The sequence below is a fragment of the Dermacentor variabilis genome, chromosome 1, assembly GCF_050947875.1.
Source record: "Dermacentor variabilis isolate Ectoservices chromosome 1, ASM5094787v1, whole genome shotgun sequence".
Classification (NCBI taxonomy): Eukaryota; Metazoa; Arthropoda; class Arachnida; order Ixodida; family Ixodidae; genus Dermacentor; species Dermacentor variabilis.
Window position 1 is genome coordinate 37,558,475 of NC_134568.1, and position 16,456 is coordinate 37,574,930.

Here is a 16,456-nt window from a genome sequence, read left to right on the forward strand (position 1 = left end):
GGCTGCCCACTACGTTATTTTACAGAGAGAACACTTGTTACTTCTTCCACGAAGGCCGGTGAGGTGGCGATGGCAGCGACGTGGGTGGGAAGGCCGTTCCATGATGAAAAAATGATGACGAGAAGGTGACAGTGCGTGCGCTAGGGCGAGCAACATTTAGTGGGTGGCTTGTGCGCAGCGATATGCGTGAAGGTGGCAAAATGTAATGTGCGTGGCGAAGAGAACTGGTGTAGAATTTATGGAATAACGATAAGCTCGCGATACGGCGACGGTGCGCGAGTGCGTCCAAACCAGACTCTACCTTTAATGGTGATACGCTGATATCATGTGAGTATGACGAGTGAATGTATTTTACGGCGCGGTTCTACATGGATTCTAATGCGTTGCTGAGGTAAATCTGGTGAGGATGCCATACGGGTGATGCGTATTCGAGTTTTGTCCTAACCAGTGCTTTATATGCTAGTAATTTTACCTTTTGAGGAGCATTGCGGAGGTTGCGTTTCAGAAATCCCAAGGTTTTGGTAGCAGATATGATGTTAGTTATATGCGAGCACCAGTTTAAATCATGCGTGATCGTAATACCTAGGTAACTAATAGAGTTTATAGTGTCGATTGGGATGTCATTAATTGTGTAGAGAAAGTCATGCCCATTACGACTGCGGGAAATTGACATCTATTTACATTTATTAGTGTTTAGGACCATTAACCAGTGATCACACCAGGCTGTAATGTTGTGTCAAATTTTTCGCGACACTCCTATCAAACTGTCTAAAGCGATTAATCGAACACGTTTCATAGATAAGTATATTATGTGAAAGGCGGACATCGATGAAGATTATTGGTTTTGCGGGATACATTTTCTCGATTAATCGATTAGTCATTCATCGATATTACCAACCCTACCATCAGAAAAGGTGATCAACATTCCTAAGGACACGCAGGAGTAGATGACCTTCTTGCGTACACATGTTGGCACATTGACGCAAAGGCGACTACTGCAGGATGACTGCAGTGGGTCAAGATAAATTGCTTCACTGATTGCCTAGAAGGCGATGCGTTCCGTTGTTATATTACAGAGGTTGTCGACAGAGACCATCAAATAAAACCTGCTTGAAGTCTTTGTTGCACAATTTGGGGACCCATCCCACCAGTTCATGCATCATCGACTTGAGAGGTTGGCTGATACGCAGAGAAAACGTAAGGAGCAAGCAATCGTAGGCACGTTAAGTCAGGGGGAGGACACTCCCCGGTTTTGGTGGCACAGGAAATTGGCGCCATCTCTGTAATGGGCGAACGCAAAAATCCGTTTCTCTTGCATGGCCTCGTAGATCGTCGCGCGCACGCGCGTCGATCCTGGTGGCCAAGCCCTTCCCCCCTCTCATTTCCCCTCCCCACGCCCGCTCTCGTAACACCCTCACAACTCCCTCACCTTCGACTGTCTACGCGCCCGCGCCGCCGTGCCATTCCCGCCGGCTGCTTAGTCCGCTACGTAACGCTTTATTTTTGTTATCTACTGTCATCGAGATGCATGCGTTGCTGTGCGTTGACCAACGTGGCTAGTTTCGTCAGTTCTGTGGTCCTCGGTAGCTGTGTGCTTGTGCTCCGCGATGTTTCACCCGTTTCACGACTCGTACTGCTCGTGCATCGTGCAGTGGTGCACAAATACCTCAAAAACAAGTCCTGCAAGGTTGTTCCGGGTGCCTAAATACAACAGGTGAGCGCTCAGACCCAAGGACATCAGAAGGCGCATGTACACGAACACAGCCCTGTCCATTTGTGTGCTCCATGAGGCTCCGGACGTCGTTGCGCCTTGATTGTGCTACACTTGCCTCTTCCCGGTAGAGAAAGCTGACAAATAGATGTTCCTCCTCATTGTTACCTGGTCTGTGACTTGTGTTTTTCTGTGCCAAGTCTCATTCTGCAACTTCAGTAACTTGCTCAGCTTTCCATACCGCCCTCAGTGCTTTTTCTGTGTATCACGTTCTACAAACCTACTAACAGCTGAAAAATTACTGTTAGTGTTTGTGTACTATCTCAGTAACCCCCGATGGGAAAACCGCGCGAACAACCTTCATGTGTAGGGATGATACGCTTTCTTTTTCTTCTGGAAAGCATGAGCATTGCAAGTGTCCTACATGCAGATTTTTGCAGTTCGTGTTTATTATACAAAGGAGAGCCCAGTAGGTACGACTTAGTGCTTAATCGATGTAATTTTATTGCTAAGCATTGCATTCGGGTAGAAAGAAAAGTCGTGTTGGCTTGTTTTACCTAGTCTTTGATTGAGGAATAAACCTTCCTGCGAATGTTTTCTATGTGCTGCTGCAAAAGCCGACTACCTTCTGTTCCCCTTGCCAACGTTACTCAAGTTGTGGCCAAGTGCAAAATAATGTGATAATATGTGTTTCAGTTTTTAGTACAATGTAATTTTTTTCTCCCATGTTTCTTTTTTTTTCAATTTGTTCAGCAGTAATGAACATGTCACGCATTTCATATACTTTCGTGCAGATTTCTAAGTAAGCTTACTTTTGGTATGGCTCTCAATCAAACAATGTTAGCATTTTATTCTATCTTTCAGGTATTTTGCCTGTCATTGTTTTTGCTATTACCAGTGAGTTTTCCCTTTTCATAGTTGTCATGACTATGTCATACACGTCATCCAATTTTGTGCAATATCTTAGTGCACATATCAGGAGCTCGTCTACATTTAGGTCTTGAGGACGTTATATAAAAATCTTGTTTTTTTATGCGTGTACATGAAACGGCCTTTGTGTTTTCTAGCGCTTTCTTTTGTTATTTCACTATCTGGTGAACTTTTGTCTTTAGTACTCTTGTATATGTCATGCACCTTTCACTTTTGCTCATTTTTTGAGCGTGTATCACACCACGTTGTAAGAAAAATCTGTTTTCGGAAACGAAGTCAATAAAGCGAGACTAAACATCTGTTGTGTTGGAAGTGGAATTTTGTTTATGTCCCGGCACATGCTGGTATAATATAAGTATGGGCAAGAGAGCGTGCGTGCCAACGCATAGCCCACGGCGCACCACGCGCCAGCTCGCAAGCAATGGCAATGCGCGGCGTAGCGCGCGCATTGCGAGCTGGCGCGTGGTGCACCGTAACAAGCGCGCTATAAAAAAACATACGCACCGCTTACGGGTAAAAACAAAAGAAAGTGAGTGGCGCGCGCGGCATAGGGGAAAGGGGAAAAAGGAGTAGAGCGTGTCGGCATAATAAAAATAAGGAAACAAGAACGTTTGGGAGAGGAGGTGCCGCGCGGCTGCTGTTGCTGTTGCCATGACAACGTAAACAATCATGTGCGCCGCCATTTTGCTTCTGCGTCGCCCATTGGTTAGGGCCGTAACTGAAGGGGACCTTGGCGCTAGCGTCGAAAGAGCGTCTGCTCGAAAACGGCCAATGGGAGCCATACGGAGTGTCCCCCCCCCCCCCCCCCGGTTAAGTGACTTATCAATGATGTGCTGGCTCTGCGTATCCCCCCCCCCCTTCTGTGTGTTTTCCTGTTTGCCGCGCGTATATATTACGCTCGTCCGCAAATAAGCATCAATTGCAAGTTCGCGCTCTTTACTCTTCTCCGTCCTTCCGTTCCTATAGATATACTTTCGTATGCCAAGCAAACACCGTCGTTATGAACCACATTCTACTCACCCAAGCCTCTACCCTATTAAGAGAAAACGTAACTTCATTGTATTAATTGCGCCTTTCTTCTGCGTGCAGAGCCAAGTTTCCTCTTCGACGCGCCACAGTTAACCAGCCTGGCCAGTCCGAACGGCTCCCTACTGCTTTGGTGGACGTGGAGCGCGGCGCCGAGCCCTGAGCTGGCGGGATACTACTTACGCGGCGCTTCCTCTGACCACAATTTTCAGACAACGCTGTCGCCCTTGCTGAGTATCTACACGGTCGATGGCCTCAGAGGATACACCGAATACAACATTACGCTGCAGCCATTCTACAACCTCAAAGGCCTGTCGAAAGTTGGGACATCAGCGCAGTCGATCGTGCGAACTCCTGCTACTGGTAAGCGTGCTTGTGAGATGCAGATGCAGTGAGATTGTAAACCATGTCCGATATAATAAAGTTCAGGTTCCTTAGGTTACAAAACTCAGAAGGCATTTAAGTGCACCGTTCTCATAAAGCTTGCTTAGGCTGTATCCGCACGACAGACCAAAGGCCGCGTACGAACATGAAGTGGCTCGGTGACACACACACACACACACACACACACACACACACACACACACACACACACACACACACACACACACACACACACACACACACACACACACACGCACACGCACACACACACGCACGCACACACACACACGCACGCACGCACGCACACGCACGCGCGCGCACAAACGCTGAGATTTTACGTGTGAAAAGAACGATCTTATTATGAGGCACTCCGTAGTGTAGGACTCCGGAATAATTTGCGAACTCGAGCTCAGCAGCGCAACACTTAAAGGAAATATTGCACCTCCTGGGGCTCTATTTTGTCCCCATATGAAGAAAATATTCGCCCGATATAACGATCCACATCTATGTTCCATGCGTTTACTTTCTTTAATGGTGAGCGCCCGGTACATTCAGGTAGCGAACGAAATGCGCGTTATCAGCGCGACGTATGCGCCGCGCTGATAACCTGAGATCTACAGATATATATATATATATATATATACCCAAAAAGTTTTTGCCATCTCACTTTCTGGCGTTTCTGAAAACGCTGCGTTTGCGGCGTTCATGTCAAGATATATATATATATATATATATATATATATATATATATATATATATATATATATATATATATATATATATATATATATATATATATATTTAACGCCGCAAACGCAGCGTTTTCAGAAACGCCAGAAAGTGAGATGGCAAAAATTTTTTGGGGTTAACATACGCCCTTAAGGGTGTAAACTTTATTTCAGAACGCTACACACTCTTAAACAAAATTACACCATTTGGGTCATATCTTGCCACACGACAATAATCGATATCTTTCTTGTCCGCATATCCTTTCTTGAACGCTGCGAGCCCGGTACTTCCCAGTAACGAACGGCATGCGCGTTATCAGCATGACATAGCTATGCCGACAGGAAACTAGCGGGCGCGGCGTTTTCAAGAAAGGAAACGCAGCCGAGGTAGATGACGATTATCGTTCACTCTTACACGCTAAAACAATATTACACCCTTTGGGTTCTATCTTGCGACACAACAGAGTGTAGTGTTGTCTAAGAGTGTACACTCTTAGGCAAATGTACACGCTTTGGCGTGTATATCTGCCATACAACAAGAATCGTCATCTGCCTTGTTTGCGTTTCCTTTCTTGAAAACGCCGCGCCCGCAACGTTCCTGTCGGGAATGCTATGTCATGCTCATAACGCGCATGCCGTTCGTTACTGGGAAGCACCAGGCTCGCCGCGTTAATGAAAGGAAATGTGGACAAGACAGACGACGATTATAGTTGTGTGGCAAAAGGGTGTAATTTTGTTTAAGAGTTTAGACAAAGGCACACCCTTTGGGGTGTATATCTGCCACACACTCTTACAACGGTTCACCCTTGGAAAAATTTACTCACTTTGGGGCTTATCTTGTCCCACAACGATAATCGTCATCCGTCTTGCCCACGTTTTCTTTCTCTAACGCTACGAGCCCGGTACTTCCAAGTCACGAACAGCTTGCGCGTTGGCAGTGTGACGCACCATTCTATATATATACCCATATAAGGCATCTGACCAGGACTCCTCATAACCACTTAGCCTCTCTACCAGCGGACAGACCTCGCACACCTTTCAGCCAAACGATTACCGAACATGATGAATCACTGCCATCTTGTTTCACTCCGGCTGCGAGACCTTCGATTCCTCCATGGTGCCTCACTCAGCCAAAAATCAACCTCACAGTACCTGGCATCACGAAAAAAGCTGATCTATCATCACCAGCCCTTAAACAGCTCACACTACTATTTTTGTACTAGAGCTACGGTGACTCTGCACATATCTACACTGATGGATCTGTCTTGCCAAAAAGCTCCGCGGCGGCAATCGTGATACCAGCGACAGCCACAATAATCAAATTTAGGACGACTCACGCGACAACGTCGACGGCGGCAGAGCTCGCAGCACTCTTTACTGACCTTCATTACATTGGTAATGAACAGCCGCACAAGTGGACGGTATTCTGCGATGCGAAGGCGGCACTGCAGTCTCTATGGTCACCTTTACGACGCGGACCGCACGAGCAGCTAATATTTCATATTACAGAGACGTTACACCCTATAAGGGATGCAGGCCATGAAACAACCTTCCAATGACTTTCAAGTCACTGCGGGATTATCGGCAATGAACGGGCCGATCAAAGCGCCCGCTCAGCCCATATTGAAGAGCACCACGTACCGATTCCACTTTCTAGAACTGACTCAGCACGGAAGCTCCGCCTGCTTGCTCGGCAGTGCACTACGTCGCAATGCAATGGCATGGCATGGCAAGAACTTTATTTTAGTCCAGAGAAACTAGGGTCCGAGGGCACAAGCCCCCAGGCTAAGTCGGTGGCTCCGCCCACGTAGGCACCGGTAGGCGAAAGGCCTTCCCTATGTCGTGAGCTCTCCGGACGGCCAGGAGTTGATGTTGGAGGACGTCACTGGATATGCGCCGACTCCAGTCCTCCTCACTGTTGAGATCCGAAGCTCTTTGGTTGGGGCGCAGCCAGAACATATGATCAAATAGACACGGAGTGTGTCCACAACTTTTACATTCCGCGGGAAAATCCTGGTCAATTTTGTTAAGCACAAAAGGTGTGGGATAAGATTTAGTTTGAATCATTCTTAATGTGACTGCCTGAGCTCGGTTGAGCTTCTGATGGGGAGGAGTTAAAAACCTCCTGCCATCCCTATAGTGTGAGGTGATCTAGTGAAATGTAGTAAGTGGGTCTTTGTAGGAGCCGCAGTCCTCCTGGAGCAGTTGCTGATCTGATGCGCGGCATATGAGGTCTCGCACAGCAGAGTGAGCTTGCTCGTTAGGATTTCAACCATTGGGGCTGACCGAGTAGCCCTGATGAGCCGGAAACCAGACTAGGTGTGAGCTATCCAGTTGGTCGTAATTATCAGTATTTATACTGTGCATAAGTAACTTGTGTGCTTCCATTGAGACGAAGCCGGCTGAGTAATTCCTAATAGCTGTACGGGAATCGGAGAAAATTATGGAGCCTCTCCTCGTTGTAATTGCTAGTGCTATGCTTGCTTCTTCGGCGGCATGAATGGAGCTCGTTCTTAGTGACGCCGCGCTTATTAATTTACGGCTCTCATCGAACACGGCAATAGCGTAGCGGTTGCCCTATCCATAACTAGTCGCATCAACAAAAAGAGCTGAGCTGTGTTGTTGGTGCAGTTTACCCAGAATGCATTTGGCCCTGGCGTCCCTTCTGTCCTTGTTGTGTACAAGATGAATATTTCTAGGTATGGTGTCAACAACTAACTGTGTCGCCACCTCCTTGGGTATTTTGAGCTTAGAGACGTCTCCTCCTCGCGGCAGTATTCCGACTTCACCTAGAATTTTGCACCCTGGCTTAGTGTTGGAGAGTCTTGCAATTTGTGACATCGAATGTGCCTCAATGAGCTCATCTATAGTGTTATGAAGTCCTAACTTGTTGAGGAGTTCGGTACTCGTTCCGTGCGGGAGTCCCAGAGCCCTTTTGAGTCCGGAGCGTATAAGTGCGTTTAGCTTAGCCTTCTGTCCTTTCCCCCAGTTCAGGTATGATGCAATGTACGTCACATGACTGATGAAAAATGCATGATATGCTCGGATGAGATTGTCCTCCTTGAGGCCTGCATTTCGATTTGAGACCCGGCCCAGGAGCTTTAAAGTACTGTTGGCCTGACCTCTGAAATGGTTCAGGGCCGTAGCATTACAGCTCCTTGCGTCAATGAGAAGACCCAGAATTTTAATTTTCTCTACTCTGGGTATGACCCGTCCTGTGTTGTCTGTGATATTAATTGGCAGAGTTTCTAAAGGCGCAAGGTTTCTAACACCTTGTCTCCCCTGTTTAAAGAGCAGCAGCTCAGATTTACTAGGTGATAGCCTGAGTCCGGTGCCCTTAAGGTAGGATTCTGTGGTGTCTACCGCTGCCTGTAGTGTCTGCTCTAGTGCTGCGAGTGACCCCCTTGGGACCCACACTGTGATATCGTCAGCGTATATGACGTGACCCAAGCTCGGGATTTTGGACAATTCCTCCGAGAGCCTATGAATGGCGGCAATGTTAAAGAGGAGTGGGGACAATGCTGAACCTTGTGGTGTGCCGTTGTTGCCTAAATTGTATGAACCGCCTGTGACTACGCCGAGTTTGACCCGAGCAGTCTGATTAGCTAGAAAGCACCTCACATAATTGTAAAAATTGCTTCCCAGGTTCAAGATTGAGATTTCATGTAGGATATGTTTATGTGCAACCGCTATCAAATGCTTTCATAAGATCCAGACCCAGGAGGCCCTTTACGTCCCTGCTAGGGTCGTAAATAATAGCCCGTTTGATCAAGAGCATGGCGTCCTGTGTGGATAATGCCTTCCGAAAGCCTATGAGAGTGTGCCTGAAAAGCTCCCGGTTTTCTATGTGTTCTATTATTCTGTTATGATTAACATGTTCGGCTACTTTGCCAATACAGGATGTAAGTGATATAGGCCTGAGGTTCTCTTTTATTAGTGGTTTGCCGGGTTTGGGTATAAACGTCACCTCGGCCTCCCTCCATTCCGGTGGGACAGTGCCGGATCTCCAGTGACTATTAATTTTGACCGTGATTATGTCTATGGCATCGTCGTCCAGTTTTTGCAAAAGTTTATTTGTGATGCCATCCGGACCCGGGGCAGATCTCCCGTTTAAATTAAAGAGTACATGCCTTATCTCAGCTCCAGTGAAGTCACTGTCCAAGTCCGGTTGCGATATTCCGGAGTAAGGTTCGCTTATTTCTTCTTCGTTTTCATATCCATTTTAAGTGGCAGGTACATGTGTGCGAGGTCGTTTGCGACCTCTCTTGCTGTCCGCCCCATATTTATCTGCTTATTGACGAGTCTGTTTATGGCGAGGTTTGTAGTATCTCTGGAGAGCTTGTCATTAAGTAGGCTCTTCAATAGATTCCATTTGCTTCCTCTGCGCAATCTGCAGTCTGTTTCTGAGCAAGTTTCGTCCCATTGTTGACATGAAAGTTGAGCCGCGTATGTTTCGATATCACGATTAACTTGGGCGATCTTGGCTCTAAGTCTTCTATTAAGTCTGTAGCTCTTCCATCTGGTTAGAAGAGAATTTTTCGCTTCCAGCATGTGAGCTAGCTTGGAGTCCGTTTTTGGGACTTCGATTTCGGTTGAGACTACTTTAGTAGCTTTCTTAATCGTTGCCTTGAGTTGATCTAAAAGCTCCTCATGAGATTCGTCATCTATGCTGGTTTCCTTGCGCAACTTACGAAAGATATCCCAGTCCACGTATTCATATTTCCTTAGTGGTGGTGGTTGCGTCTGTAAGATGACTTCAATTATGTAATGATCACATCCTAAATTCTCCTGCAGATTGTCCCATGAGCCTTCAATTCCCCGAAGGAATGTTAGATCCGGGGTTGTATCTCTGGTAGTAGAGGTACCACTTCTCGTGGGGAAGTTAGCATCTGTAATAAGAGCGAATTTTAGTTCACTTGCCGTGGTTGCTAAATTAGTTCCCTTGACGCTCTGATGATCATAGCCCCATTCTTTGTTGGGAGCGTTGAAGTCCCCAGTCACTACAAGTGGGGCTGTATCTGCCTTACTGGAAATGCGGCCCAAGAGGGTCTTAAAATCCCTTTTCCTATCTTGCGGATAGCTATAAACGTTAGCTATATACACGTCAGCTGCTTTTTTGTTCTTCAGGATGAGTTCGATCATTTGTGCTTCTAGACCAACCTTGTACTTGGGAAGCTCGTGAGTTTCATAGGAGGTACCCTTTCGAACCAAAGTCGCTATTCCCCGACCCCCTGGAATGGTCAAGGTTTCGGAGTTGTAACCCGGTAGAGATATCCTCCTTAGCTAGTGTTTCCTCTAAGAGGATAAGGTGCGGCTTAACTTTGGCCGATCTAATGAGCTGCTCCAGGGGAGCCTTGCGCCTTCGGAAACTCGCACAATTCCATTGCCATATTTTAATGTTATTGTTGTCGGTCGAAGCCATTATGATACCATTGGTTGACTACCCGAACCCCTAGAGTCCGCGCTCGGGCTACCGTTTGTGCCTCCGTGGATTGCCTATGCAGCCGCTGCGCTTGCCTTTGCCTTAACTTTGGGCCTTTCTAGTTGACCCACTCGAGCATCTAGATTAGTGATGAGCTCCATGATTTTCGCCAGAGTCCTGTCTATTGTTGCTAACCTTGCGGCTATTCTGACTTTTTTGTGTTTGGGGGGTGCCTTGCTCTCTGCCATCTCCTCTGCCTCAGAGGTTTCTAAATCTTCCTCCTCTGTTTCGCTAATGGGAACAGGGTGGGGGCTTTACGTTAAGGTGTGCCGGCCAAGGGTTTGGAGCCGTTGTCTCCATCTGACTACGGGGTGTTTCGGACCCTTCTTTAAAGGATTTGAAAGCCTCCCTGAGTTCACATAGTTCTTGCCTTCATTTCTGATGTTCTGATTCTAATGCCAATATTCGGGGATTTGACTCACGTTCCGGTTGTGCCCTACCATTAGTACTCCTAGACCTTGCCCTTGTCGGTTGTCCTGGTTTCCCAAGGCCTCCGTTCTTGACTTCATCGGCCCAGGTTGCTCTTGGGACCTCGATCTTGCCCCAGGTCCTCGGGGTTGCTAGTCGACACCAGAAGATTCTCCAGAGCTGGGTTGTCCTCTGGATCCAGAAAGCCCCCTGGAGCGGGAGCACCCTCGTGAGCTGGAGCGTCCTCTCGTGCGAGAGCGCAAGTTGGCGACATTTTCTTGTATGACCCCTATGCGCTGGGAATTGTCGCTGTCTTCAATGTCGTCGGCCACCTGTGTATAGCGTGTTGCTGTCGTTGGCGCCTTTCGACGCCTTTGCCTCACAATATAAGGCATCTGGAATCTTCGACTGCATTTTCGGCCCCCAGTTGGGTGTGCGCGACCGCAAATAGCGCCCTTGGGATCACAATGATGATCTTCAGGTGGGGAAGTGATTCCACAGCCCCTACACTTTCTAACACTTGCCGGATTGGGACACACGTCGGATCTATGTCCGATTTCACCACAGCCGTAGCACACATCCATCTGTCGTCGGTACAGATTACAGGGCATGAGTACGTTACCACAAATAATGTGGTTTGGCACTCTTTGTCCTTAAAAAACTACCACCACCGTTGTAGTTTGCTTGATCCGACGCACCTCGACGAGGTCCGGATTTCGGTGATTGACAAAAAGGGTTTTCAGTTCCGCGTCGCTAATGTCCAGGTCGATACCGCGAACAACACCCTTGCATGTATCTTCTCCTGCTGCGGTGTAGGCCGCCACTTCGAAGGGTCCATCCCTCGTATAGATCTTGCGTACCTTGGCGTAAGCTCTCGCGTTTTCATCCCGCAGAATCGATACCACCAAAATGTTTTGACAGCCGTTCGGACAGTACGTGTCCTCCGTCGCGTCTTCCGGCGCTAAGGCTGCCGCCATGGCGAGTGCTCTGGAGAGATGTACCGGGCTGAACTTTTTAACGTCGAGGCCGCCACGGGGGCGGACAAGAAGAAGCCGACCAGTGCGGTCGTGCAAACATCTGCTCCCGCTTCGATCAATGTTTCTGCGCCGAATTTTTGTGCCTCCCCTCAGAACCTGGTGTCGATCGACGCGTCGTATCACAAGGATTACGTGGATGCCCATTTTTTGCCAGTGGGTCCATTTTTCGCCTCTGCAAACTGTTTTCTGCGTGCCACGTAGAAAAGGTGCCAGCCCCTGACTCGCGCTGTAGGCCTAGGCCTCACGCGCACGACGGAGTGTAGGCATAGCCTCCGGCTTAGCTGTTGAAGGCATGTAGGTCACCTCGGAGGAAGATATCGGATGGTTGACAGCCATCACTCGCCGAAGGAGACGCGCATTAGCCGCTGGCGGGAAATCCGTTGCTATAAAGGATACCAACCATGGCGGGAAAGGTAGTCGCCGCACGGCCACCTCGCAGAACGTGCTTAAGCGCGTCGCTACCGCCTCTAGGATCCCGATGCTACCGAGGGATCGCAATGCAATGAGCCACATTTAAGAAATACGCGACTGTACTACCTTGATCCGACATTAAGTCTCCGAGTGCCATCACAGCTTCGCCTTGGAGACGCCACGCTCTTGTATCGACTGTGGTTGGGCGTTGCCTTTACCAAAGCCTATGTATTCCGCATAGGGATGACCGACACCAAAACCTTGACCACTGTGGCCATGAACAATCAATAGATCATATTTTGTGCGCGTGCCCGCAGTACAGTGCACAAAGGGAAGACTTCGCCACGAACTTGACCAACTGGACGACCAACCGCTATCGGAAAGAAGAATTCAACATCACCGAACGGACCTAACGTCACAGGAGAAGGTCATGCAAGCGCTACTGCGCTTTCTGCGATCTACCGCCCTTCACAAACGTCATTAACTGGAACGCCTTTTGTGTGCGTGTCTCCATGTGTGTGTGTGTGTTTCTTTTGTTTTTTTTTGAGTTGTCCTCTCTGTCATCTTTCTAACCCCTATCTACCATCCCCCGTGTAGGGTAGCCAACCGGAGACTAATATCTGGTTCACCTCCCTGCCTTTCCTCTTCATCTCTCTCTCTTGTCGCCGAATAGATTGCTTATATACACAGACTCCACGTAGGCTGTTCGAGCCCTACAAGAAGTGACCGGCTCCCTAGATTGCCCCTGTCCTCTCCGGATACTGTGGACCCTTCGGTGCGCACCTGCCCAACTGAAAGCATATGCCGCCTTGCAACGAGCAAAAGTCCAAACCCTTCTGCCCCTACATCGTCTGTCCCGAAAGGGCAACTTTCTCCGGCATAAAGAATCACTCCAGCATTCCAAGCGTGCACTTGTGCCTCCACGTGGATCGGACTTTCCCGGCGGTTTAACTCGCCGAGAGGAGCTGGCGCTCAGGAGAATCCGCTTGGGCGCCGCCGTGATTCCTGCCATTCGGCCCACTTGGACGTCCGGTGTAGAGTCTCCCCCACTGGACTGCCCTTCTGCATTGCCCCAGCCACGGAGGCAACGCTGGATCACCTCCTGGGGACTAGTCCGGGCGTTCAGGAGGGCTGTACCCGCCACCTCAGCGGCCTTGGCTTCCGCGCAGGTCGATCACCTATCCTAACACGCTGGGCGCACGGACGTTTGAAACGGCCGGTCTTGGACTTCATCCTGGAAACAGAGCTAGATCTTTTAATTTTAGGTATGGCGTAAGGCATACTGGCGTCAATAAAAAAATTCATGCTCTCTATAACGTTTTATTTCCTACACAAGAGTGCAACCTACCCTCTTAGTAGTTACCTATAGGGGAGGAAGGGAAATGGCGCCGGGTTGCATTTTTGCAATTGCCAGTAGGTACAGCGCGGCGTGGCGTTTCTCGAGGCGTTCGACGTTTCTGCGCAGGCAGTAGTAAGAGGGGTTGATCGAGAGAAAACCTGGGGGCCTTTGCTTCTTGAATATTTTTCTGTGCGTAGGGACTACGGTGGAGAAGTTTATTTGCTCGCGTTGTATGCGTTTGTCCTTAGGGGTGCCGGCATTGCAGATTGGGGTCGAGTTTGTTTACGCTCGGACGCTGGCTGCCGGCGTGGTGAAACAGGTGAACCAGCAAGTACTGGTACGTCGGACAGAATTTCTCGCGCGTGCGGCGCTGGTTCTGAGTCAGTCATGCCGGATCATAACTCTGACGCGCCTAAGAGCACTCACCTTAAAAAAGAAAAAATAAGAGAAGAAACACTGATTTTCCCGGGAGAGCAATAGGGGCCGTAGTAGATGCCGGGTCTGCCCTTCTGGACTTTTCACGGGCATTTTTGAGCGGTCCCCTTTGAGTGAAATAAACGCAAAGCGCCTTAAAAACCACGGTTGAACGCGATTGCCTGATGTCCTGCCGTGAGGATTGTTTGCTTTCCATCTCGTCCACGTTAAGCTATGTTAGCTTAGGATTAGGTTAGGTTTACGTTAGGTTAGCGTAAAAGCCGTTAGGGTGGCGCAGCGTATTCTCTCAGCGGTTACGCCGTGCGCACACACACACACACACACACACACACACACACACACACACACACACACACACACACACACACACACACACACACACACACACACACACACACACACACACACACACACACACACATGTACATATCTACAGGGTGTCCCAGCTAACTTGGACCAAGATTTAAAAGAAAAGCTATGCTTTCTTCAGAAAAGAAATCGTGTGGATGTTGTTAGGGTTTATCTAAACTTACAGCCATTGTTTTGCTCTTCCTTTTTTGAGTAATTGGCCGAGATAAATTACTTAACTTTTTAAATATAGCTTGAAACATTCAAGCGTCAATAGGAAAGTTGTGGAGCTTCACAAATATTGCCCAACCCCGGTACTTTCAAGGACATAGATTTAGCGCGGGCTTTTTTATTCGGGAAAAACGAAAGCCCGTGGAGTTCAAAAAATGCCACGTGACAGCGCGCTCCGTGCGCCCGAGCGCCTCGCGATTACAGCGCTCTCAAGAGTGATTTCAAAAAACATCGCCAGCGCTGCGCCTTCCCTTCACTTAAGAGAAAGGGCTTCAACCTTTGCTCCGCTCTGACATTACCGGCAGCGGCTGGCGACGGCGCTCTGAAAAAGAGCTTCGTCAGCAGCCGCTCGCGCCTGTCGCCGGAGAACGCGCCGTCATAAGCCGTTTATTCCGATATGACGAGAAGAGCAATTTTTTTTCAAGCGTTCAAGTCGATGCGGAATAGAAAAAATGCACACAAAACATGCCTCATACATCTGGAACCTGTGCGAGAGAGAGCATCATTTGTTGCCACCCCGCTTTTATTCGAAGTTGTGCCAGCGGCTAGATGCATGTGAGCTCGACTGTCTATTACTGTCGTGCCGCGCCACCGTTTCGTATAATTTGTTTGCAGTGCCTAAAGCAAGCCGTACTTAAGCGAGCAGAAGGCTGACATTGTCTTAGCCTTGGGAGCGGCACGGGGGGAGCAGAGGAAAGCGGCCAATTAAGGTATACCGAAATTGGTAATGTGGGGGAAGACCTAGCGCAAACTCAATTATGAGGAGTTACTTGACGCTGAAAGAAGCAGGTAGCTTCAAGACGCGGCACAGAAAGGGTTCCATCAGTGAAGAGGCTGAAGGAGGCATTTTGGCTCCGTATCACCTCCAACTGCATCAAAACCTGCAAGACAGAGACTTTCAATGGCGGCTTGATTTCTCATTGTATCCTTGTGAACATTGACGAAATACCGGATTTTGTTGACAAAGTGCTCTGGACAGATGAGGCAACCTTCTCCAGAAATTCTCAACATCCATAATGCGCATTACTGGAGCGATACGACCCCGCATTGGGTGGCGCAGTCCAGACACCAGTACCAATGGTCATTCAGTGTGTGGTGCGGTATCTTTGACGGAAGAAAAATTGGCCCCATATTTTTTGACCACATGCTCACTGCTCAGCGGTACGTGAACGATATCTTGGAAGGCCCAGCCGAAGATTTTCGCTGTAATCTTCCTCTTCTGTTTTTTAAAGCGAACTTATCAGCACAACGGTGCACCAGCTCACAGCAGCAGCCTTGCCCGAGCCTGGCTTGACGAAGCCTTCAAACACCAGTGGGTCGGGCGGCATGGACCAGTAGCATGGCCTGCGAAGTCACCGGACTTGACACCTTTTGACTTCTTCTTGTGGGGACATGTGAAAGACCGAGTGTACCACGAACCTACAACTACACCAGAAGCGCTAAAGGCAGAGATTGCTGAGGCCTGCAGAGAGATACCGTCTTGCGTTATCAAAAAAGCTACATAGGACGTGCTGAAAAGGTGCCAATACTGCATTATGGCAGAGGGCAACTTCTTTGAATACATTCTTTAGGCAGACATCACTGCGAATAAATCTCAACAACCGTTATCCATGAAAATAGCCACCTGTGTGGAACTTTTGTACGACGTGGAAAAGGCACGTACGTAATATGAAATTACAATTTCTCTGCCGTCAAGGAATGGACAGGAAGCTAAAAAGCAACCTTTCGTGTCAGTTTACCCTTCTACCTTTTGTGAAAACCAACGTAATTCACACGACGTTACCAAGCTTGTTACAATGCGTGTTTGCTTGTTGGAGTCTTGCTCCTAAATTTGAACTCCTGAGCTTGTCGTTTTTCCTCTGCATGCATTCTGCTAGCGCGAGAGTGCAATTATCGCCGCAGAAACGGGAGCCGTGCTGTATTTCAAATGCCACCCGAACCCACTGGCATTTATCTCAGAACCAAGCACAACGCGAAGTTCTGTCG

At 48.5% G+C, this 16,456-nt stretch overlaps 1 protein-coding gene across 2 annotated transcripts in view; it reads left to right on the plus strand.

Moving 5' to 3' along the window:
* LOC142576546 (uncharacterized) overlaps positions 1-16,456 on the plus strand; it is a 146,604-nt gene that overhangs the window by 84,955 nt on the left and 45,193 nt on the right. For both annotated transcript variants that reach the window (XM_075686715.1, XM_075686721.1), the window contains exon 4: positions 3,731-4,030. In XM_075686715.1, the coding sequence (XP_075542830.1) occupies positions 3,731-4,030 (300 nt within the window). The remainder of the gene's footprint in view (positions 1-3,730; positions 4,031-16,456) is intronic.